The sequence below is a fragment of the Lepidochelys olivacea genome, assembly GCF_965140295.1.
Source record: "Lepidochelys olivacea isolate rLepOli2 genome assembly, chromosome: 12".
NCBI classification, from domain to species: domain Eukaryota; kingdom Metazoa; phylum Chordata; order Testudines; family Cheloniidae; genus Lepidochelys; species Lepidochelys olivacea.
The window spans coordinates 20,883,282-20,910,000 of NC_140422.1; the positions used below are offsets into that span (position 1 = coordinate 20,883,282).

The following is a 26,719-nucleotide window of genomic DNA, read 5'->3' on the forward strand; positions in this document are numbered from 1 at the left end:
TCTTTATAGGCATCATGGCAGAAGAAAGCCTTAAGGCATGATTTAAGGAGAACAATGAGGTGGCTTTGCAGATTTTTTTGGGGAGTTCCTCCAATTCAAGAGGGGCAGAATGGCAGAGCCACAAAGGTGCTTACTGGAAAACTTTTTAAATGGGCACTCAAGACTGGCATCATTTACAGAACAATGGCACAGGTTGATGGCTCAGTACTTTATAAGAGATGATAGGTAGGGCAGGGTTAGACCTGTAAGGGCCTTAAAAGTGAAAACAAATAGTTTGTGTTTGATGCAGTGGAGGAGGGGAGCTGGTGATGTGGCCAAATTGATGAGCTGGGAATGACCTTGAAGCAGCATTTTGGAATGTATATAAATGGGGCAAGAGGCTATTTGTCCAGGCCACAGATGGGGTTTAAATTACTGCAGAAGGTGTAAGTCAGTGAGAAAGTTGGATCTCCAATCTTTAGTGTGTGGTTACAAGGCTATTTTATTAAAGAAAATAAAATCAGAATTTATGAGGTGTAAAATTGTTGTATCCTGGACCTTCAATATAAATAAGCACAGTTATTATTTACCCTTCAAGGGAACAAAGGGCAGAGTACTGCAACCCTTTCTCATTTAACTGTTGAAAGATTTAGCCCAACTGTAGTAAAATGAAGTAAAAGAAATTAATTTTTTCTCTCAGAATTTAAGGACATGATTCTGCAAACACTGAATACCAGGCATAGACAATGGGACTCCTCAGAGAAGTAAGAGCTGTGCTTGGTAACAAGACTTTGCAAGATGGGGCCCTAGCGCTGTGATGACTGTACTGGGTTTTGAGAGCCTGTAGCCTGATGTATAAACTACTTAAGTTCGTTTAGATAGAAGAGTGTATTGTTTGAGAATGACCTTTAATTTCATCTGTCAGGCATGCATGGGCATAAACATACGTAGACTTCTCAGCTTTCTGTAGATTATAGCTTTAATATTGTGAACTTTATTTTGCTATAAGAGCTTCCTTTGTTTTTGTTTTTACTTTGTTACTAATGTAATGTCCCTAAATTTGCTACAGACAAATAAATACCTTGGAAGTATTGTATCTTGGCTTTTACTTCTGGCTCTTATCTCTTTTAAGTGGGGTTTATTAGATGAGATCATCTACAAAGGACTTATTTCTGTTTTAAAATGGAATTAAAAAAGTAGAAATACAATTAGTAGTTGTTCTCTCTGACTTGGTTTGAGAGATTAGAGTATCAATGTCAAAGAGAATAACTGGGTTTCTCGAGTATGTCTGCTATGCAACTTTTGTTTTATCCTGTTTTGTCCTCTCTTGCTGCACTGCCTAGGGGATAGGATCAGAAGGATTTTATTCTGTTCCTCTGCATTGTCTTGAAGAGAGGTTTTCCCTGTCAGAACAATCCAGAGCTGAAAGCACTTTTCAGTTCCCAATAATAAATGACCACCAAACGCTTGCATTATTGAGCCCTTAAAAAAAAAGTGTTAATCTTGTTAATACTCCCATCCTAAGTATTCTCCATACGTTGTTACATTAGAACTACTTGGGGGTGGCATTGTAAAGTTTTAGTTTAAAAGACTTGTTTAAACATAGGGTTTTGATATTTTAAATTTCTCACATCTCTTGTTTTTACAGTTCCTGACCTTCAGTACCTATCCCACGTCACTAGGAATTTCTCTCAGCCAAGAGAAAGATTCGTTGGTTCAAGAGTTACCTGGTAAGGATCATTCATTATATTATTGCCTAACTTTTTTCTCTGTTTATGAACGTGGTTACAGTCTGGTTTTTCTAGCAAACTTGTGTGTCTTCTTATCTCTCCACCAAAACATTTTCATTTATTCTTTCAGGGAAAAACTGCCTATAGTAGATTGATTATGAATAGATTTTTCAAGTAAAAATCTGCTTTGTAAAATCACGAATGCTCATCTTACACAGCAGATATGTAAAATTGTATTAGAAATAAATCATCGTTTAATACTTTATCAGCAGATTGTTGATTTAAAAAAATCCATGAAACTCATGATTAGAGTTTGTTGTATTCATTTTATCACTTATTTTGTTTTTGAACAAGTTCTATTGAAGATCTCTCGTGCATATTATTAAGGGCGCTTTTTTGTTCTGTATTACTATGCGAACAACACCTACTTAAATCAATGTTTTTTTTCCATAATAGGTTATAGACCTGATTTTCCTGTCAGCTGTATCAGTGCAGTTCAAAAGTAACTGCTATTAACCCTTTGGGTTCACAATGGGGTAAAAACCAGTGTGAAATCAGAATCGGGCCCCAGGATCTAAATTTGGAAGAAAAGTCTTGGCTTTGTAACCTGTAACTTATTCTAGGAAGTATCCTATAACTAAATCTATAATTATTAACTGATTCTTAAATCTAAAATTCTGATGGCTTCCAGTCCAATTCCTATCATGTTACTTTCACATTAAAATCATGGTGCCTGAATCTCCTCTCAATTTTACACGTGTAAATCAGCACTAACTCTATGTACTTCAGTGGAGTTACACTGATTTATAACTGGTGAGAGGAGATTCAGGCCCATCTAAACTTTTGACCTTGTACACTCACATGCAGGTGAGTAATGTTAGGTGTATGAATTGTCCCATTGAAGTTAATGGAACTACTTATCTGAGTAAAGTTAAGCACATACTTAAGTATTTCCAGGATTGGTGTCTGCATCTATAAAAGAAAAAAAAAAACCCAATAAAGCTACACCAGTGTGAGGATCTGGTCCACAGTTTTTTAAATGTGATGAATGTGTCTTGTCCTACACGAGTAACTCAGACAAAATTACACTGATTTAAATCTGGAGTAACTCCACTGACTTCAGTGGAGCTACTTTGGATTTACACTGACTTCTATTGATGTCCATAAGATTCTTGCCTGAGTGAGAGTGGCTTAGGATTAGACCTTTGATGACAAAAACGGTACCAGTCAAATAGCTAAATAGCTCAGCAAAGGCTTGCCTTGTTTTCTAATAGCTTTGTCATTTGGAATCTAAATAAAACCATTTCAGAGTTCAGTTATTTGTTGGTTTCAGAGTAACAGCCGTGTTAGTCTGTATTCGCAAAAAGAAAAGGAGTACTTGTGGCACCTTAGGGACTAACCAATTTATTTGTTGCAATTTTTAACTTACAGAGAACAGAAGGGAAAATTAAATACTATAACACATCTTGTAATTTTGGGGTTCATTGTAACCTCTGATACTGCTGAGGAAGTTAAATATATTTACATAAACTCATATTCAGTTCTAATTAGCTAAACCTATCTTTCTCTTCACCATATTCCTGAGAGGTCATCACATAAGCCATTTAAATTGATAGCAATATTATGCACCAAGAAATTAATTTTACATTGTACACAATTTTTATTGTGACTTTATCTTGTTTCAAAGTGCTTACTTTCTGATTTTGTGGATATTACTGACTGTGGATTACTTTTATTTTAGTTTTTACACAACAGTTATATTAGAAATTTGCTGTTTTATTCTTACCTTCTTAGTAAAAATCCTTTTATCACACAATGGGTAATTTATATCCATTACCAGCCCTTTCAATCCTTTTCAGTGGTGCTGTCAGTGCCTTTGGCACAGTAATGATTAATGTGATCTAATAATAGTGTGCCATTATATTACCTTAGTAAAACATGTACCAACATCCTATTCAGATCTACCAAATTCATAGCTTCCTATAATATTTTTGTTGAAAGACAGGATTACTATTTTTCAAAGCTGATTTTTTCCCCCCTTTAACATATTTAATGAAATTCACAATTCTTTGCCATGGTAATCTTTGTGCATGTGTTTGGGCTTGATGGGTGAATTTTATATCATTCTGCATTATTATGATTTGTTAGGCAAACTGTTTGACATGTAAAGAAAGATACCAGTTACATTGTGTTGCTTTGTTAAAGGGTGCATTTTAAACATTCACCACCTTCTGGATATTTCCCTGGATTTTATAATAGGTGAGATCAGAGTTCGTAAGAATAAGCATTTGGTCTGAAATGTTATTTTTCTTTCTCCTCACTCTCACCCCAAACCACTAACCTAGCTCTCCTCGCACTGCCCCACACACTATGGGAGGCAGGTTCCAATGTAACTGCCTGCCTTTCCACTCAACAATATCAATTTTGCTACCATGACTTTGCTAAGAGGCAAAGAATCTGTCAAAAAAGCAAGTGAGAGCAAAGAGTTACTCTGCAGATTACTCCCTGTGAGCTGGCAGTTGGCATCATGCAATGCTGTATCTGGTTTTGGATTCAGCCATTATGCATCCGTGCATTTTGACTCCAAAATCAGGTGTTTCTGTTCAGCAGAAGCTGGGAATGGTCAACAGGGGATGGATCACTTGATGATTACCTGTTCTGTTCGTTCCCTCTAGGGCACCTGGCATTGGCCACTGTCGGAAGATAGGATGCTGGGCTAGATGGAGCCTTGGTCTGACCCAGTGTGGCCGTTCTTATGTTCTGTTGCATGATCCCCGCCTCCACCTCTCAGATGGGGACTGTGCACTCTCAGGCCAAGAAACCGTCTAAGTAGAGGGCAAAGTCAAATGGCAACAAATGTTGCTGGGTTGTTGGGTGGAGTGGCTTGAAGTTACACTGGGACCTGCCTCTAAACTCTGGGTAGCTTGTGGCTGCCCCCCAGCTGGTTTTGAGCTAAATATTTTCTCCATGCAGGGTGTCGAATCAAAATGATTTTCTGGTGTTACTTCCTCTGAACACGTGATCCCTGTACACTGGCTACAAGGTTCCTAGGTCATAATGTTCTTTCTCATATAGGAGATAATCTCGAGACACCTATTTAAAACCCCTCATAATCAGTGTGGTTTAAGAGTTTGGATAACATGCCATCTTTACAAAGCATCTTAAATCTTCATCACCCAGAGATATCATTATTGTAGACAGGGTGACATATACTTAACCAATTTCAGTTAAATCTCAGAGGAACAGTACGTCCACATTTTAGCTCTGCTTTGTGACATGGTGTTAAATGCATACGCTTTCACATTGTTTCATCACATCAATATAAATAATGAATGAGAAAAATATTTTAATCTTGTCAATAGCAACAGTGGCTAAAAACACCCCAAATACTTGTGCAGCTCTGTATGGATTCCTTATTTGATTTAGGCTAAAAAGTACAGCTGTATATGATTTGAAATGTGCAATCATCTTAAACGAGGAAAAATATTTTCAATACAAACATATAAACTGTGTGAATCTTTACACTTACTTTAAGTAAAAAAAATTAGACCGTGATTGTTATATGTCACATAATAATATTACTTGCGGTATTTGTAATCATGTTATTCTCTGCCACATTGGATGCAATTTTGTATCTTGATCATTTAAATAGAAGACATTCTCATCTGCTCTATAAAACTGATTCTTGGTGATATAATAGCAAGTCAGAAAAAAGAAAAAGCATGAAACCTTTGTTTATCTTTGTATTTCAAGGGTTTCAAACAAGATGAAAAAAGTGCTTCCCCATTTTAAATAATGAAGTAAATGTTTAATATACAATGAAACCTGCCTTAGAGGCCAGCCAAAAATCAGTTGACTAGCAGAAATCGACTTGAAGCTCAAACAAAATTGTAGTGGCTTGGCCACTGAATGGTGCTACCTTAAAGTTGTCATTTTTTCACTGGGTTAGAACAGTCAGGTTACATGTGCATTGCTTAATTACTCATGAATCCTGAAGTTGTAATAGTCATAGTGTCAAGTTCTAGGGTATGTCTTAGTTTTCTTTTTCCAACAAAGAATTGAATTTTAAATAGAATATTTCTCCCCCGTCCTCCTTGAACTTCCCTCAATAGTCTTGATAGATTTTGCACTAGATAGTCCATGACCTAAAGCATTTTCAAATCTTCATCAGTTGTTTCTCTGAAAATATTCTTGTTCCTTCCATTAAACATCCCAGCATTTGTTCCAGCAGGAGGCTCTATGAAAAGTCCATGGGGCAGTCTGTGGGACAAATGCACCATTAAGGCAGCTTTCTGCCAGTCTTCCTTTGAAAAGAAGCCTCAACAGCTCCAGCCAGTGAAGGCTTATTCTTCCTGAACAGGGGAATCCTGGGATCATGTAGAGCTACATTAGTGGCTCCTATGCCACTCTCCTCATGGCATAGGGGATTATGTCTGGTAGACCGAGGGGTGGGTAGCTAGGACTTTTCTGCACTCTAGCAATCCTATTGGTAGTTGGTGCAGTGTACAGCAGCCTTTAGGCTGTTCTAATCTGCACCAGGGGACCAGCCTATCACTGCACTGGCTAAGGATCAAGGGCTGCAAAAGTAACCTAAAGCCACTTTTGCCCATTCTCTGTTCTTGCACTGAGTGCAGCTTGACTGGACCACACAATCTAGCCCTATCACTTTACTTAGAACTGTTGTCTACACAGAAATAGAGATGGACCAAGAGTGAAACCTTGAATTGAGCCCCTTTGTATTTCAGTGGAGTTAAGGTTTTGGATTCAAATCCTGGATACAAGCTTGACCTGCCATCGTAGTTCAAGGTAAGATCCATGTCGAGAAGAATTTTTTTTTTCTGTATCACATTCTGATGTAACTGAAATCATTGTGAAATATTTGCATAATGAATCTGGAGCCAAATCCATAGTCCTAACTTACCTCAGATCCCAGTTCCAAAGCCTAAGGCATAAACCAGATTCTGCTTTAAGTCTAAATACTGATTCTTCAACAGGCAAATTTTGGTAGGCTAAACAAAAAGAGGTGATCTCAAAATGTGAAACGTACTGTGGCCTACTCCTTGAAAGAAAAAACAAAAAATACTTTTTGTCTTTCTAAGACTATATTTATCTAATTTTATCAGTGTTTATCTCACAGGAGTCCAGTAGGTCAATACTTAGACTGGGAGTTTTAGCTCTTGGGTTTTACTCCCAGAACTGCCACTAAATCACTGTGTGACTTTGAGCATGAAACATACATTTCCCCCCATCTATAAGATGGAGATAATACCACTTATCAGCCTCATAAGTGTCCTGCAATTTAATTGATGTTTGTGAAGTGCTTTGAGATCTGTAGATGACAATGTGAAAGTGGTTTGCTTTAGAAGTGTAAAATGAATCGTTTTTACTTTTTCAAGCCTCAAAGTAAGGCTTGATTTGACTTTTGAGCCCTTGTTCCAACTGATTCTTTGGTTCATCTGTTTCTAGTAATTTGCATAAAAGTATTGTAGGTATTGCTCTTCTGATAATCTGAACCTTTTTTTGTAGATCATGAATTACCATTGGAACCCCTCTCTCTAAAGAAGTGTACAATTTCAGAAAGGGATGGAATTGGGCAGAAAATGCCGCTTTATTGCTCTGTACACAAATTCTCGTTAGAGTGGAACATTTTCATGAATTTACTGTTCACCGAAATTTAATGGTTTGTTTTTTGTTTTATCAATTATGCAAATATCTTGCTGGTAAATTAGACATGACTGTTCTACTGAAACAATGGTTATTCATTAATCATTTATATTTACCATAGTTACCTCATCCAGTCATGGTAAGATCATCTACCAATGACTAACCCACATATTTCCTGTGTATAGGAAATTCCTGTGTATTTCATATACCCATCTATCATCTGACAATGCAAATATTCTGTTCAAGTGTGCGTACAAGTATAGTATACTTTTTCCAATATCAGTGCATAAGAAGGTAAAAAGGGAGGATAGGTGAAGGTACGTAGCCTTTGGGTGCTATAACGAAGCAGATTGGGGAAAGTGGTCTTTTCTTTCCCCCAGGGCTTTCATAGAGAGGAGCAGAAGCACATACAGCATTGCAGGCTACCTCTTCACTCTGTCCTTGTTCCCCATCTTATCTTGGAAACATTCAGCCATACCCATCTTCAATCACATCAAAACCACCTCTTCATTTTTAGCTACCTAATGCACCCTCACATCTTCCTGCATCTTAGCTACTTCACACATTAAGTTGGGGTTAACTGCCTAGCACTCACTTTCTTTTGATAGATCATGGAAACAGCAAACATGCTCTTATCTGCATCAGCTAGGCTCAAGGTAAGGTACCTCAGAAATAACATGCATTCTGATTTTTTCCCTTTTTAGCTTTCTTAGCAACTTACTGTACGCTGCTGGTGATCTCATATATCCACCACTCATATTAATTTTAACCACTCTTTTAGATAAGCAGATAATCTGAACAAGCTTAATACTGTATGATAGAACAAAGGGAAATGTTGCACACCTGCATGCGTACAGCCTTACCTAAGAATAGCAGAGTGAAGCTAAGCTAGTCAACTATTGTTAAAAAATACTATACTCTAGAGATTTTAAAATTACCTCCTTGAAGATAGCGTGTGATGCCTACCGCTGGGGTAGTTTTATGCCCTCCTCATCTTCCCCTTCATCTCCCCCTCCTGTTGCTAAAGGAGATCCATATTGGCCTTGGCCTTGTATTTTAAGTAGCGGTCTGAGCTAACTTTTGCTGAAGACAATGCATCTTTCTGTTGACTCCTGTGATGGTTGGAGCCTGCCCTACAGCTCAAGTTCCCCTAGCAGCTACTGCAACTTGCTGTTCCTTTAAAAATATTTTAGAATAAAAACATTCCTCCAGTTTTTAACCCAGATTGCTAATATTGTACTGTTTCCACAATACACTTTCTATTTCTTCCCATATAACAGCTTATTTTTTTGGCAAAAATAACAATACAGAATTAGGAGAAACGGCATTCTCTCTATTCTGCCTAAGTTTACTGTTTTTCTGATATGAAATTCTGCTAAGAGATTGCCGCACAATCCTGACTCAGAACTAGAGCTGGTAAGAAAAACAAATTCAAAACTGCGAATTTGACATCTGTCCACCTATAGACTACTTGCTGGGGATTTGGTGGTGGTTTTCTTTGTGGGTAGCCAACAATCCACAGGTGTAGTGCTGAATCAATAATCATCACCCTTTCCTTTCCTCTCTTCCCCAAACTCTTGTATATGACATTTTTAAAAAAACTGAATATACTTGTGCAAAAATAGAGCACATATAATTTCTCTCTTAACAGTGATCTCAAACCCTGGTCTCAATCAACAGTATCCTCTCTGCAAAACACTGCAGGAGTCCCCGCCCCCGCCCGTGCATAACTGAAAAGTACATAGCTGACCAAGTATGCCAAAGCTGTGGAAAGGAAGAAAATGGCAAGGCTTGAATATATCCCAACAAAACTAAACACATATTACAGCCCTGCTTTATATTTGAGAGTGCAAGATTTTACTTTTTCAATAACTACTGTATTTTGATAATAGGCATCAAGTGGTTGCTATGTGATACACAACAGTGTTTTTCATGAACTTTTGGCTGCTGAATAAGCCCAGCAAATATGGGTTGTTACCCTTTTAGTTTTCTGGGTCAATTCATTTTGCACAAAGGAAAGAATGATAATTTGAGTTGTAGGCAGAGAATGTTTTCTACACACTGGGAAAAATGAAAGCTGTTTTTATTTGATATTTTTTTAAAATTGTAATTCCGTATATAGTTACTGATAATTATCTTATTACTAAAAGCAACTGAGAAGCTTGTTTCAGAGTCCAGCCCTCGGAATATTTTCAAATTGTAGCTGTGGACTCTAGAGAAAAGTGGCGCTTCTTAAATGTAATAAATAAATAAAAATATTTTTGTGACTTAGTTGCCACCAAAGGAGGCTGATCAGTGCCCTCCCTTATATCAATCAGGCTGGTGGGAGCCAGTTACAGGGCCAGATATTTGGGTCCTACGGTCTGTTACCTTTCCACTGTAAATGTTCAGCCCCTTTGCCTTACTCTGAGTTGAAGAGATGGCAAACGTTATCTCTGTTATTTTTGTGGCTTCTCTTTGGTGTGCAGCAGCTTATATGAATTCACACAGCAAGTCAAGGAGTTCCTCTTTAGCAATATAGGTTAATACAGTGAGGCTTTGGAAAGTGGGCAGATGAGCAAGAGAAGCCATCAGTGTAACATGTGTACAATTGTACTGTGTTGACTCTGGCAGCTTCAAGGTGTGTATGCTGTCATTTCTGTCCTCTCTTGTGCCTTTGAATGTGATTGGCCATCAGGAGTTCAGCAGTAAGAGAGACTACCTGTGATAGATGCCTTAAAAACACAAACAAGTCCTGTTTTCTTTTTCTGGTTTTTCACTACCCAAGAGAGGTTTCCCATACCCTCATCTACCACCACTAAAGGAACAGCTCATAAGCAGTCTCTGGAAAGGCTCCATTTGATGCCTTCTTTCTCCCAGTCTCAGCTGAATTTCACTGAATTGTTTGCTGCAATGGCCAGTTGATGTAAATTGGTATAGTCCATTAAATTCAATGGACCGACACAATTTTACAACAGCTGAGGATTTGGCCTCAAATTCCTTATTTTCAGTTTAGAAGATATTTTTTTCTCAAACTTTTCCTCTTTTCCCACTTATGCAACAGTCCCTTTCAGCAGGAACAGTTTGAGTGTCTCTAGTTTGCTCAGTGCATTTCCTCCCGAAGTAAACAAGTGAACTAAATTAATGATGGATCTTGGGTTGTAAAGTAACAACAGTCTAGGATGGAGATCCTCCTTTTTTCCTCTCTTCTTTCAATCAGAGCAGCTTCTCCTCTTCAATCAATCTCAAAGGTACCTAACAGTTCCTTTTGGTTAGATTCATAGTTACCACAGTTTGGAGATTTGGCCTTGGTCCTTTTTCTTTCTGATACCAGACTCTATCTAAGTAAGAACTTGAAATCATGATGATACTGGCTGCTTCTTCAGAGAGAGGGAAAGTGTTTCTCCTGGAGGTTAATTTGTCTGTTTTTCTCTTTTCAAGGAGCTCTCTAAAGAGCTCAGTATTTGTGGTTGAGGTAATCTTTACTCTCAAAGTTATATCAGATGCAAAGCCTCTAGGCTGCAGTAAAGATTAGGGGTATTTTTTCTAGTTCAGTGGCCACCTCTTTGCCTGAAAAAGGGGACAAAGGTTTGTATCTATGGAGGACTTGAGAAGCTTTTCTTAATATTCACTTGGTTATATGAATTAATGACTGTGGGTCTGACTCTTGACCCTTAATGTAGTCACTGACCTTTGCTTTTCCGGTTTAGAGAATTATGTTGATATACCTTGCAAGAACACTTATATTGGCTCTTTCTTTTATTTTTGCTTCATCTCACTGCTGAGAGGGTGTTACTTTTTTTCTTGCTGATAACCAAGGCATATCTCTGTGACTTAGTCGCCCCCATGTCCCATGCAGCTTTAGATGGGCATTTTGGGGCATAATACAGTGCATGTAGTAGAAGAAACATTGTCCTCCATACGTCTCAGTTTTGCTGGTTCTTAGAGATTTCCAGTAAGTAAATGGTGTTCTAGCCCTTTAAGAATAATGGTTTCCAGAAGACCCCATTTCAGGTGTTGGAATGAATAAAGGCCCAGAAAATGACCTGGTAGCAGAAGGGAAGAAGTGGGCCTGGATAATTAGGAGTTGTATGGGAGGGAATCCCCCACAGGGTTTGTTCCTTTTAAGGGCCTGCGAAGAGGAGCCCTGGACCATAGGGTGGGGCAGGGCTCCCCTCTCTTTCATCTAACTGGGATGAGTTCTCTGGAGGAGGGTGGTATGGAGACCACATGTTCTTTCAGAACAGGAGAGACTCTGAAGGAGAAGAAAGCCAGGGCTGGAGGGCTAAGTTCCAGCCAGAAAGGACTGGGACCAATGGCTTTGGGTGGAGCAGACTGACCGAGGAAGAGCTCAGGGTGTGGCAGAAGAACCAGAGCTCAGTATGAACTGGTGAATTATGATTATGGACTTTATGTTGGGGACTCATAGAGGAGTGTTTGGACTATTTTGTGATTAAGGACTCTGAGGACTGCGTGAACTTTATTTGATATTAAATCAGCCCGGGTAAGGGTGCTGTGCGTCACAACAGTGACTGTGTGGAGTGCTTAAGGGGCCAGCAAGAGGGCAAGGTGCCTACAAAAGGACCCCTGGCCATGAGGGGTAGTGACCACCCTGCTACACATGGAAAGAGAAGTACATTAGGACATAGGGGGATTAAAATGATGGTTCATGATAGGTTGCAGCCTGCCTGCTTGACTTACTTACTCATCATTCCGCACGGGTGTAACTGAGTCACAGTGAAATAATCATCAGGTAATAAATTCGTTTTTTGTTAATTAATTTATTTCTAATTATGCAGTTACGCTGTTCTGTAATGCCAATTTAAAAAAGACTTTAAGATCATTAAAAAATGGTGGTTAGCACTGTACAAATAGCATGACATGGACCCTGCCCTGAGGAGCTTACTATTCTAAGGTCCTGATCCTCCAGTCAGAGAGCCCCTGGAATTCCCTGGAGCTTGGATGCACAGGTCTGTGAACTGGGTTCAGTGGGCTGGATTGGGTCTTCATTTAAGACAAGATGCAGCAAGTGAGTGTGACAAGCAATAGGTGTGAGAGGGGAGGGAGGACGGACAACGGTAACTGCAATAAATTCTTGTAGTTAGGCTAACAATTGGCCAGAACCAAAGATCATTGAAGTCAATGGAAGCCATTGGCTTTAGTGGGCTGTGGATCACATCAAACGTAGGATTGCCATTTTGGATCATACCAGTGGGCCATCTAGTACAGTATCTAGTCATCGAAAGCGGTCAGGAGAAGATGATTCAGAGGAAGGTACACAAAACCCTAGAGTAAGCAGTTATGGGATAATCTGTGCCTAAGGAAAATTTCCTTTCAACCCACAGTAGTTAGAGGCTGGTTACACACCCAGCGTGCATAGCTAGATGGCTCCAAATCAAGTAAAAGAGCTGGGGAGGATTTCATTTTCTTTTGCTTTGAAAAAAAATAAAGATCAGCTTTATTTAACCAATAGAAGACTCAAGGATTTGATGCCCGGATGAAAACTGATAATCAGTGGAATAGTACTTTGGCTTAATCACTTCTCATCAGAAACTTGTTTGTCCTATAGACCACCTTCCTTCTTTTAAGCTTAGATGTCTCTGTTATAAAACTTCTCATGATTCTACAATGGCAACATTTATTGTGGCTTTTTTTTAATACAGGGGCATCTTGTAGGGCAAGAGAGAAACCTTTTTCCTTGTACACAGTACATACATGATTTATCAAACATATTGTATTATTCTGTCTTTACAGTAAAGTATACTATGGATTGGAATGATTATCTGGGCAGGATTAGAAACTCTGATAGTCCATCTTATATTTGAGAAGAGGGTTACTGTACAGATAATGTACTTTTAGTGAAGTATTTCAGTTTTAAGGACAGCAAAAACAACCAATCTTAGATGTAATAGGAAAAGGATTTGGTAATGAACAATACCATTCAATTGACCTCTTTTAAAGTAACCCAAAGATAGCATCAGCATTATACCATTTTATATTTATTGAACAATAATTTTTTTCAGTCATCTGGAATGATCATTTGATTAAAACAATTATCCACTGTAAATGCTGAATACCTGGAAGTTCACGAATTTTATCACGTTTGATTGGCAGCATTAAATGCCAACAGCTCATTTAAATAAGGAACATCTGTACATTATTATTTTGGGATTTTTCATCTGTTGATTTAGAAATTTGAGGCTTTTATGAGCCTTTGCATGCAGATTTGTGTGTTACCTACATACGTGATTTGTCAATAACAAAGAAATAGTCATAAAAATACTGTCGGGTGGTTTTGTGATTAAGGCAACAAATACATTGTATATGCAAAGGGATGTAATGTGCATTGCATTTGATTTTAGGTGTGGCAGTAGCAGCCTGATTCATAACAGTGGGAATAACGTGACAGTTCAAAAGCACAGTGAGAAGATTATGATTTTCATACATAGCAATGTATATTCTTAAAATAACAATGTAATTTTTTGTACATTCCTTACTGTATCTCAGGATAATCCAATTTAGAACAATTTATTCTGAAGAGGTATGGTAAAAATAGAAGTTATATCATTATTGAGAATGGGATAATACATTATTTTTTATGAGTGAGTTATGAAGATGTACAACTCGGTTGGGATGTAGGATAAACATAATATTCCTTAATTAATCCATTATGCTATGGTACATATGTGCCATTTTTATACTTTAAAAATGAAAAATGTTTTAAAAAAGGAAATTGCTGCTTTTTTATACTAAAAAGCTTTTTTCCCCTAAAATCATAAAAAATGTATAATCGAATTCACCAAATAGTATAAATGAATTAAGCATGTAAATTCACCACAGAGTTTTAAAATAGAGGGCCATCATCTTCTGGCAGTCAGATATGAACAATTTCTTTAGCCCAAATATGTCAGCACTTATGGATACAATTCATCCCGGTGTGGGGGTTAGCAAAAGGCCCTCCCTGCTGCTTAAGCCCTAAGTAAGGGCCGCATGGGAATCAGTGGTTGAGCAGCAATGTAGGAATGCCTGGAGAGCCCCTACATGTCACAGAAAAGGTTGCCATTCTGGCACCCCAAAATGCAACACTGGGGGCAGGTGAGACATGTCTGGAACAGCTTATTCACATTGGGTGGGCTGATCGATACCACTGTGTTATTTAGCCAGGGAGCCATGCAACAGCTCTGTGCCACATTTATATGGAACAGAGGGCTTGGTGCTGGACCCCCACATCAATGGTAGGGTGGCAGGGCTGCAGATTCACTTTCAATGAAATCATTGGCTCCAGGACCCTGTGCAATTTGTTCCACTTTGGCTCTGTATATGGGTAAATAACACATTCAAAAATCCCGTGCACTCTATCTGCATAAAACCAGAGCTCTCAGGCTTTATGCATACAGGAGTGGGTGTCATCCTTGTAATAATAATATTTTGCATTTACTGTGGAGGATCTGCAAGATCTTTCATTTATTAATTAAGCCACACAACACTCCTCTTAGCTAGGTAGATATTATGATTCCCATTTTTCAGAAAAGGTTATGTGGGAAGTTTGGGCAGAACTGGGAACAGAACCCAGATGTCCTGCCTCCTGCTCCTATGACTTATCCACAAGACAAGTCTCCCCACAAAATATCTGTAAGTGGGGAAACCCCTTTTTTAAATGTAAGCACCTTAACATGATATTCAAATCCCACATTTAGATGCTGAAAAAACCATTTAGGGCCTTTTGAAGTTTATAGGAGTCTCCCAATATCAGGCCCATAAAAGTGATATATTTTATATGCCCACAGGCAATTGGATATTTGAGGCATCTGTTTGAAAATTGGGTTCTGAATGTATTATGATGATATGATTTTATAATTTAGGGTATCACTCATTAAAGTTTGTAAATTTGATAGCCACTAACAGGATCCAGTGTTTGCTATAATACATTAAAATAAGAATACACCTACGACAATACAAAGACAAATGTCATTAGTAAAAAGAGAATCAAATTAGAGACCTTTATTTTGTATTAAAGGCATTAAATGCAATATAAATCTGCAAAATACAAAGAAATTTACTTTTCTGCTGCCTCAGCATCAGGAGACTAGCATTCCTTTTCTCCATGTGTCTGTGTCACCAGGTTATTTCTTCTTTTGTTTAGTCATATAACAGAATGTGTTGAGGCATATTATCCTCAACTTGTGTAGCAGTCTACAAATACTGATTGCCGTTTGAGCTTGTTATGGAAAAGTATTGCCCTGTGGATTGAGAAAATGACCAACAGTGGACTATAATCTTTGAAGCTGAGAGTAAAATTGCCAACTAGAGGTCATTTTTCAAACCAAGGGGCAATAGTTTGCTACTATAAACTGAATATTGCAGTCAGTATATGTTTTATTAAACCATTTAAGAAACTGGGGAGCCGTTTCATTTAAACTTCCTGCTTGATGTGGCTCAGAGAACAGGCCCAGGGCAGCTCGCAAAAGAGGCCTGCTGTAGTCTGTATAATAAATATACTGTATCCTCACTAATGTATAATAATAATTATGAACGCTCTGGGCATTAATGGCTAAGAGCTATATGCTGCTATCATTCTACATCTGCAGCACCCATTCAAGTAAATGGGAATTTTCTATAGAAATCAATGTGAGGCACTGTTTCATAATGCTATGATAACCCCAGGCCAAACTATCTGTGAAAAGTCCTGGATCATTATTCCTATTGTAGGATAAAAACTTAAAGTGAAAATACCTTCCTCACTCCCCCATCCCCTTTTATTGTTCTCTGTCTCTGTTGAAGTACACACAACATTGTGCTTTGTTGGCCACTTTCTTAGTTGATAAGAGAATCTCCCTTCTGAAAATCCCATTTATCTGACAATTCCATACATAGAGAGCCAGACTGAAGCCTTTATCCTCCCTCTTTCAGTCCATCTTGCATACCTGTAGCGAAGCCAGACACATTGTGACGTTAGAGCACTGATGCAGCCCACAGCTGAGTCTCTATCTCTCTATTTTAAAAGGTTTGGCATTGCTGCCCATTAGCATCATATCTAAGTGCCATCCACCTTCAACAGATGGGCGGAAGCAAAATCCCTCATGGACTTTCTGAAATCTCTGGTTCTTCTCACTGTGGGTTCTAAAAAGTGCCATGAGGAATGCTAGCCTTTCCAAAAGGGATGGGACGGAGAGGAAGGAGGATGATAGTGCCATGGCTCTATTCTTCCCTGTGCACCAGTCAACAGATCTGAGATCAGTGCAGTCTTGTAGTCTCACCCAGGGTGACATAGCTGTTACTCCCCAAGACCCTATGGTGAAATTAGAGCTGGATTAGATAGAATTCCTTCTGGGACACTTCCATAGTCCCCTCATCTGGCTTTGACTTCTACCCACGATCCAACCCATATATTTTCTGTTTTATTAAACCTTCAGGCACAGCTCATAGATTGGGTGAGTTTCATTGGCTGAAGCAGGACATATGTCCAAACAGATACTGTTACATTTTTGGCCTAATTTTTAAATGCATTACACAAAATATGTGTACAATTACCTGCATAGTTTGTGAGGCGAATTATCACAATTGTGCATGCAAATTGTGCTTGCAAATAACAATACTTAGCTTTAACTATCTTGTTACTTTATTTACACATGCAATTGCAGCTATAGGATGTGCAAATTAGATGCAAAATTGTTTTTTGTACTTTGTGCTTTTAAAATCAAATCCTATATGTGTATGTATACATATGTGTGTATATATATATACATATACACGTGTGTGTAGATATATAAAAAATAAACACAAAGTCATAATTTTCTCACAAACATAATTTTTGAGGTCTGTATAAAATAAGGGTGATGGATTAGAATAATAAAAATCAGAGCAGCAAAAGACCTATTATGCATTTATTCCATCTTGTTGATGGAATTGTTCCCTAGAAGATATTTGCTTGTGCTTTTTCCAGTCTAGGTTTAAATGTCCCAAGGTTTGAGGTTCCAACTACTTAACTTCCATAGTCTACAGAAAACATTTTCAGGAACGTTCTCTTGAAATCCTTTAAGTCCCCGATTTGTCTTATTACTCTTAGTGATAGCCCATTGAACCACCCTGAACAATTCCTTTTTTCTTATACATCATTATTATAAAACCCTTTGTCACTGATCAGGATTTTTGTCTCTCTTAAGCTAGTTGACATTGTTTTTTCTAAAGCGCTGTTAAACTTCGAAGGAGTGGGCAAAATGAACATGAGACAAAGAATTTATGGTGGTATATTTTTATATATAATGTATTATTATTTTACATATTTCTATGCCAGTGTCACTTTGGAGCCCCAGCCCTGTTGTGCAAGGTACTGTACAAATGTAACTAATCTCATTTTTGCCAATGTTTAAATATACATATATAGTATAGATATATAGGATCACTAGTTCTACAAAAAGTAATATTTATAATAAAAACATGTTAAACAATAGCTATTAATATTAGGGATGACAGCAAAAATTCATATTGCCAGATAGCCTTAAAAATGTGTGTTTAATAAACAGAGACATGTGAAATACTGGGATATAGTGGGATAATACTCAGTGCGCAGCGACGTGGCAACAAGGTAAAGAGACTGCGGATGAAAATTATCAAATTCTGCTCGCAGTCATTGGAGTTACGTGTACATGCATGTCTCAGCCCAGCTGTGCACTTCTCTACACATTCTGCTCCTCTTTTCCTCTCTCTCCTCCAACCTTCCCATGCAAAAAGAGCGAGAGAGAGAGAGGGATTGGGCCAGGTCTGTATGCAACACACTTGGTAACTTCTGGAGGCTTTTCGTTTTTGCTTGTATTACAGCAGTGCCCAGCACTCCAACCAAGATTTGAGCTAAGTGCTATATATGTAGTGAGAGACAGTACTTGCCCCGAAGAGCTTATTATCTAAATAGACAAGACAGACAAAAGGTTGGAGGGGAAAGAGACACAGACATGTGAAGATCAATCAGCACGTGTCCAAGTTCACAGAGCTGGAGTGGAACTCAACTCTCATTAGTCACAGTTCTACGGCCATATCCACTGGACCTCTTTAGTTCCTTCATTTGCTCCTACTCTAGTTTAACTGGGGGAATGTCCACTGTCTCTCACTGCTGACATCTCCATTTCAGAGCTGTCAGCTGAGATCCCTGCCTTCGTTTGTGGAGTCAAAGATGCACTGCGCATGAGCAGTACCTCCCAGATGTCATCACCTGGGTTCTTGAGCAGAGTAGACTCCACCTCCTAGACCTGGTGCAGGCTTGGTAACTGCCTATAGCCCCTCAGAATACAATTCTCTCTCTTCACTAGAGAGAACAGGGGCAGACCCCCACCCCTGAAAGGTTTATATTTCTCATTTGCTACAAAATATTTTTACATAACTGTATGTAAATAATAATTATATTTTATTCCTAAAGAGGATGGGCACGGAGAAGTCTGTACCTTTTTTCACATATCACTGGTGAAAATACAATACATGAATTAGAGACAGGACAAAGCTTAAAAGGCCTTAAAGTTTCAAACTGTTCAATTTTTTTAGCTCTTGGTTTTTGTGACATGATTCACTTATCTAGAATGAGCTCTGATGAGATACAAGTTTTATACAGGAGCAGTTCTGGTTGCCTGAAAAAGAATAGGCAGAGATATTCAAAAGGGGTCTCAGATTTTGGGTGTTTCTGTTTCTGGGTGTCCAGTTTTACACAAATACGATTATATACTGTGCAGAATTTGAAACAAACCCTGGCTCAGAATGGGGAAAGGCACACATCTTCTGAAAACAGGTGAAAGCTGAGTGAATATAAATGTGAATTCTTGTACTATGTGCCCAGAGGTTAGAGAGATGGGTTTGGCCTAAAGTGCGAAAAAAAAAAAAAAAGAATGAAGGTTCACTTGAATTTTTAAATGAACTCACTAGAGCTTATGCTCACACTCTTTCTTTTCTGAAAACATTGACGCCATTGAGACTTAGTGACATGAATTTTTGCAGTGAGCAAATTTCAAAGTTATAAGTGTATGTATTTAGGGGTTTTAAATGCACACACCCAAGAATCTGTGCCAAACTCTGTGGCACAACAACAGCTTCAATGGCTACAAAATTATATTGTCAGATATTTTAATTTAGCAAACTGAGATTATCTGAGGCTCAGAAGAGAAACAACAGGATTGATGGTATGTCATTATCATTCACTCTTAAGTAAATCACTTCTTTAGTCATAATTATAAAAGGAATCATCCCAAGTTTTTTGCTCTTTTCCTCAGCGAGTTTCTACATATTTCACCTGAGCTACAACAGGGTTTTGAGGCAGCTCTAGTATGTAGTTGTAACATAGATTTAAAATTAGAGAAACCTAATGAATGTGAATGATATATATTTATTCTGTAAGTGAAGAAATATCCAGTCAAGTAACACTTGGTCCAAGTTGTTCCAACTAGACCATTATTTATTCTATAAAGATGGAGCATCACTCTTTCTTTGCTGGTGCCTTCTGTATTTTGGAATATCCTTCCACCCTCTCTTTCAGATACAGCAGGTTGGAAATTTATTTTTATTTTCCACAGAAAATGTTGACTTCTCATTGAAAAACTGAAAACTGGAAGGCCAAAGACTTTTGAAAACCAAATAATTTTGGGTCTTTGTTTTTTCAGTTATGAAATTGAAAATTTTATAAGAAAGCAGACACTTTCCATAAAAATTTATTTAATTGCAAACTCTATTTTCCACTGAATTTTTTTGGACCATCCATACTTTCACATTTCATACTTTCATGAAGGGATAGGGATAACTTCATGAACCTGCATAGCCAAACCCACTCTGAAAGCCTATGGACTTCCCTTGGTCATTCAGACGAAATCTGGCTTTGGTAGTTTATTTTGGCATATACTGAAGGCATCACCTAGTGGGAAAAAATGGAGTTTAGGAAAACTTCAGTAAAAAAAGGTGGTTCTGGATGATTCTGAAGATTGGTAATGGAATGTGACCCATTTCATAGTTAACCTAATTCAGGTGTGACCAAAAGGCATTGCTATATGGCAGCTGTTTGACCAATGTGAAATAAGAAATGTGTTGCCTAAATCCAGCATCCACATCACTTAAAACACCACCTTTGATACCAGATAGCATACATGGTCATAGTCTCAACTGAGAGGCCAAGGACTCCCTGGTCTTCAATACTGAATAAGCCTCTTACCCTAGAGGTGATAGATCACTGTCAAGAGAGCATGGAGAAGTGTGCTATTCTCTTTCCCATACTGATCTATACCAGGGATGGGCAAACTATGGCCCGGGGGCCACATTCAGCCCATCAGACATTTTAATCAGACCCTCAAGCTCCTGCCGGGGAGCGGGATCAGGGCCTTGCCCTACTCCGGCACTCCAGCCAGGGAGCGAGGCCAGGGGTTTGCCCCGCTCCACGCGTGCCGAGGCTCCACATGGCTCCCAGAAGCAGCAGCATGTCCCCCCTCCGGCTTCTACATGTAGGGGCAGCCAGGGAGCTCTGCATGCTGCCCCCACCCCAAGCATGACCCCCGCAGCTCCCATTGGCCGGGAACTGTGGCCAATGGGAACTACTGGGGCTGCGCCTGCGGACGGGGCAGCATGCAGAGCTGTCTGGCTGCACCTCCAGGTAGGTGCCAGAAGGGGGACATGCCGCTGCTTCTGGGAGCTGCTTGAGGTAAGTGCCGCCCGGAGCCTGTATCCCTGAGTCCCTCCCGTGCCCCAACCCCCTGCCCCAGCCCTGATCCCCCTCCCGACCTCTAAACCCCTTGGTCTGAGCCTGGAGCCCCTCCCACACCTTGAACTCTTAATTTCTGGCCCCACCCCAGAGCCCACACCCCAAGCCAGAGCCCTCATCCTCACTCTCTGCTATACTCCAACCCCCAATTTCATGAGTATTCATGGCCCGCCATACAATTTCCAGATGTGGCCCTCGGGCCAAAAAGTTTGCCCAACACCTGATCTGTTCTGTGCGTTAACGTAGTGCTGTTAATCTGGTTCTTTTGAAAAGCACTACATTCCTTTAACTAATTTGAAATAAATGTTTTAAATAATCAATTTTTTTCAGAAAGAATTCTTTCTAATATCTCTCTTCAGCCCCCCTGTCCTGGCCTGCTGCAGCACTCACCCAGTGCACCTTTCATCACTGCTAGCTGTGCCATCAGTCTCTAAACATAGGTTGGGTATTTGACTTTGTGCCTCTCTTGGTGTTTGGCACCAGTTTGAATGACATCATTACAACAAATACCAGTTCTAAAAGCACGATTTCTATCACCTCTTGGGCAATGCTGATTGGTGAGTGTGCTGACCGTAGTTGTGGAAGTACCAGTTTCGAGTGGTATTTATTGTAGTCAGTCAAGATGGTAGACCAGTGTACCTGCCATACTTGTAAGTAAGTTGGTATCCTGCTACCAATCCATCCTTATCGCTTATAATCTACTCTTGATGCACATGGTCTCTCTTTTGTATATGCATGCCCTTGTGTTAGAATTGTATTGTGTCTAGTGACAGATCAATCAGATCCCAACACTAGCCCACGGTGCCAGGCTATGATGGGTTATGGGCATCATGATTATATTATAGGCAGTTGATCCTAAGGACACAGGTCAGCACCATGGTGCACAAAGCCACTTCACCTAGAGGAAAAGAAAATGTAAAGAAAAGCATTTACACATATTTACTACCCTAAAGAAATTCCCCTAATAGGGTGTAGGTGATGATACATATATCTATATTTCTCTCACAGCTTAAGAGATCATAGTTATATGTGGGTTGTGACTATTATATTCCACATACTGGAAATGCCTTTTAGGTGACCAATGTCAACTTCTCGGAACAAAGTTTTCCTTAACCCCCTTGGGTGTGTTCTGGTTTTTGCTTGAATGGTTTGCCCGGTGCAATTCATGATGCCTCATTCCAAGGCTTGGGAGGCAGTGTGTCACTGACTTTAAGCAGAGGTTTATCAAATACAATCTCACATCAGTGGGGCCAGGATTTCAGTCTTAGTGGTGCCTTCCTTTGACTTGTTCATTGTGTCTCCGATAGGTTAAATCCTACCTTCACATGCATACTCAGGGATGCTATTGATATTCAATGGAAACTACAAGCATGCATCAAAGGCCAGATGGCAAATATGTATATAATGTTAATGTAGCTATGTATTGTAAGTGACAGCTAGGAATAGTAATAGAATAATGTGTTAATTTATACAGTGTATTTATTATACAGTCAAGTCAAAGAAGTGGATGTTTCTGCTTGTCAGGGGTTTTTTTTGTTTTTGTTTTGGGTGTTTCTGCCTTTGTTGACTGATACAAATATTTTGGAATCTAAACATATCTCCACTGTAGTGTCTTTGTTCTGGATTTCTTTCATCTTAACTTATCAACATAGTATATGAGCCATTTTACCCTACAGGACGATCATCATCCTAGTGTGTATTTGCTCATTAATGTCAGGTTAAGATCTAAAGAAATGTGAAAGTGGGAATAGAATTTTTTTTGGTTTGTACTAATTTTTTTTTACTAATAATAACTGAAATAGCAAATCTAAAGGACTGTAAATTTGAAATACAGTAAAAAACTGTATTCACATATTTTTATTTTGACAAGTATTGTACTTCCAGTCCTGGGGCTTTGTTTAAATATTACTATACAAAGTTGACCCTAACTAAAACTTTAACCAAGTCTCTTTTTTATAAAGAAAAAATTGCTTTTATTTTTATATCAATAAATGAAATATTCTGGAAAATATAAAAATGAAATAACCTTTAAGATTGTTTCATTTATTTAATGGATTTTTTCCATCATCCATTACACAAGTTAAAATTTATGTACTTTAAGAAAGACAATCAGCAATGTCTCTTGTTTTTATACGTTCAGTATTGGTAATAAAGGATTTTGAAAAAAACCCCACAGAAATACAAAAGAGTGGTGTTTCAAATAGGGTGCTGACCTTACTTGTGGAAGTACCAGTTTTGAGTAGTATTTTGTAGTAAAGAGAAATACAAAAATACAGAAATACAAAAGAGGAAACCATAGGAAAAAGTGGTTTTGCAAATAGAGCTGGTTGAAAATTTTCCATTAAAACTGGTTTTGGGCAGAAAAATAGGTTTGTTTTTTGACTAAATGACTTTTTCCAGTAAGTTTCTTTGGAAGTTTTCAATGGGAAATTTTGCGTTTTTGTCAAAAGCCAAAAACTCGTTGGTTTTCAACAAAACCCAGAATTTTCCTTTCATTTTCATTGAAATTTTGTGTGAGGAAAAACCATCCATTTTCTGACCATCTCTAGTCATAAACTTACAACAAACAATGTAAATTATGGTATTTATGCAACAGTAGGGCCAGAATCTGGTATGCTAACACGTGTAGAACAGTACCTACTGCATGAGTAGTACCACTGATATCGATGGGACTTTTAGGATAAAGTGTTATTAAGTATGAATAAGGGGATCAGAATTTGGCTCTTCGGCCCTAGTCCAGTAAAGCACTTAAGCAGGTATGTAACATTAAGCATTTGAATAGTCCTGTTGGCTTCAAGGATAAAACTCACATGCTTTGGTAGACCGAAATCATTGAGGGCTGCTGGGTGCTCTTCACTTTTAAAAATTAGCCCATTTATTTAGGAACCTAAATCAGAAATTAGGAGCCTAACTTTTCCTATTCTTATTCTTGAGAATCATTGCAAGATTCCCATTGGTGTCTGTGGAGGTGGTATTTTCCCCTAAATGGAGTTGGTTGAAAATTTCCAGTGGACCAGTTTTCCATTGGCAAATGCAGATTTGATGAAACTGAAATATTTCTTGGGAACATACCAATTTTGTTGACATTTTTAATGGGCAATTATCTAAACGTTTCAAGAAGGTTTCATTTGAATTATATTTATATTATACATGTTTAAGTGTTTCAAGTTTTAGATTATGATACAACATAATCAAAATGATAAACCTGAAACAAAACTTTAACCTTATCAAACTAAAACATTTCAACTGTATTGAAACAAAATATTTTGAAATGTTTGAATTTGCAAAAAGTTTTGTGATGTCAGCTTTTTGACCCAATTTGTTATTAAGCCAGATTTTGAAATCTGAGGCCTGCTCTACACTGTGTAGGGAGGGAGGGATCTATCTGACTTACACAACTTCATCTATGTGAATCACGTAGCTGAAGTTGATGTACTTAGATCTACTCACCGCAGTGTCTTCAGTGCGGTAAATAGACAGCTGACGCTCTCCTGTCAACTCCACATGCGCTTCTTGACCTGGTGAATACCGGAGTTGAGAGGAGAGCGCTTGGTGGTCGATTTATCACGTCTAGACTAGACGCGATAAATTGACCCCCCACTGGATCGATCGCTGCCTGTCGATCCAGCGGGTAATGTAGACAAGCACTTAGAATTTCCCACCAGATGTGTTTTGACCAGCTCTACCCCCAAAGCATAATAAGATTGTAGCAGTCTTTTCCTTTTTTTTTTTTTTTTCCCGTTAGGGTATTTAGAAAGTATTGTTCTTCCATTTTTTTCTCTTGTGAATCAGAATCATTTGTCGTGGCTTGTTCCTTTATACTCTTTAGAAGCAGTCATTTTTTAGGGATCTTCAGAATCTTGTTTATTTTTTTTTAATATTCCACTGCAGTAAGGCCCTGATTATATTTGCCAGTGTTTCAGAATTTGACTAGTACAGAACCCAATAGTTTTGTTATTGTGTTCTATATTTCAATACATTTGGCATAGTGGAGCATTTTTTCCCCAACGTCTTGAAGCTTTCAGCAAATCTTTTTTTCCTTACTCTAAAATCAGCACAACTTGGCTTCTGTTTACTGAGGAGTTTTACACTGCTTTAACACTGACGTGTGCTCTCCTATCCCCGTTTAGTCTGTTTTCAATTACTTAGCATGCCAGTATTAAAGGATGCAGCTATCTGTACAATATCAAGTTGTTCTTTTAAAAACTGCAAAATGCACTGCTCAGCTTATGAAGGCTAATATTTATGGCAGCTTTGCCAGTGGGCAGTCCCTTCATTTGTGGATGACACCCCATAGCATTGCACCAGACAATGCTTAGGCAAGATATATTTTATCAGTTTTATTTTAGAATTTTAAAATGTAGTGATTTTAATGCTTGTGAAACTTGATGGATTTGACAGACTTGTAGACTGAAGCCCCCATTTATGTGAGAACGGACATCAGCAATGAAAACTTTCCCAAACTAGCCCAGTCTATGGTTTCTAGGGAGTAATGACAAGTTTTGGCCTTCTGATAAGACTCCCATAATAGCTGCAAGTTAAGGTGGTTAAGGGGTTTGTTTTTTGGTGTTGTGCCACTTTACAGTGGGAACTGCTCTGAGACCAGCAAACTCATTACACATAAGGCACTAAACAAATATCCTATGAAATATACTCTGTCTTCCTGGCAATAGCACTTCCATTCTTCTCTCTGAGAAAAGCTATTTTTAAAAAATGACTCTTGACAAAAACTTAATTTATTGCTAAACTCAGCTTAATTGAAATACTTCTTTTGAATAATTTTCAGTGCATTGCAAAACTTCACACATAAGATACCCTCCCACTGTGTAGCAAAGTCTCTTTGTTCAGATGAAGAGGAATTGGCATACAACATGGCTACCAAGTGGAGAAAGGAAAATGTAGTGACTAAGGCATGTGGGAAGACATTAAAATGGCCAGAGTGGGCTCAGTGTTCTAGCTTGTTCTCTTAGAGCTAGATCCTCAGCTAGTATAAACCATCATAGGTCTATTGATTTGAATGGAGCTATGACAACTTATACCAGCTTAGCATCTGATCCCCTGAGTGTAGTTCACTTGCAGGTAGAGAGCCCATAAAAGGCCTTCTGCTTTTGGACCATTGCACCCATCAGAGTAGCCCTGTGCTCATGTGGCTTCAAGAACCAGCAACTTTGTCAATTGCAGAGTAGAGATAAAGGAGGGTGGGGAAAGATAACACCTTTGATGTGGCCAAGAGGAGATAATTGGTAACATTTTATAAGAACAGCTTCAGCTGAGTGAAGCAATTGGCTCCAGGTTGAAGTAGATCCAGCACAGGACTGGAAGAGAGAAAGCTGATGTAGTGGAAACAGAGGGCATCATGTTCAATGAGTTTGGAGAAAAAGAAGAGAAGGAAGAGCTGGTAGCATTTGGAGATGCAGGTGGCATCTAAGAAGGGGTTTTAAGAAGAGGGATATCCAGTGTTTGTCTGAAGTTAGGAGGAAAAGAGCTAGAGGGTAGGGAGAGAGTGGTTAAGGGTGTGAGCGAGAGAAGGAAGGAGAGAAATCAGGAGATTGGAGGGAGTGTAGTAGGGTTCAGTAGTAGTTAGCTGCAGGAGGACTTCATAGTCAGGCCCTAGGATGCAGAAGGAAAGGAAGAGTGAGAGGAA

At 38.7% G+C, this 26,719-nt stretch overlaps 1 protein-coding gene across 8 annotated transcripts in view; it reads left to right on the top strand.

Annotated features, from left to right (window-relative positions):
• Positions 1 to 26,719, top strand: part of ZNF536 (zinc finger protein 536) — a 408,639-nt gene that overhangs the window by 55,305 nt on the left and 326,615 nt on the right. For 6 of the 8 annotated variants that reach the window (XM_084644827.1, XM_084644832.1, XM_084644828.1 and 3 more), the window contains one exon: positions 1,628 to 1,709. Coding sequence is in view for 2 of the 8 variants with exons in the window: in XM_084644823.1 (XP_084500949.1) it covers positions 1,628 to 1,709 (82 nt within the window). In the remaining 6 variants the exon portion in view is untranslated. Of the gene's footprint in view, positions 1 to 1,627; positions 1,710 to 6,454; positions 6,516 to 26,719 lie in introns of all 8 variants that reach the window. The other 2 variants (XM_084644830.1, XM_084644831.1) reach the window with 1 other exon arrangement.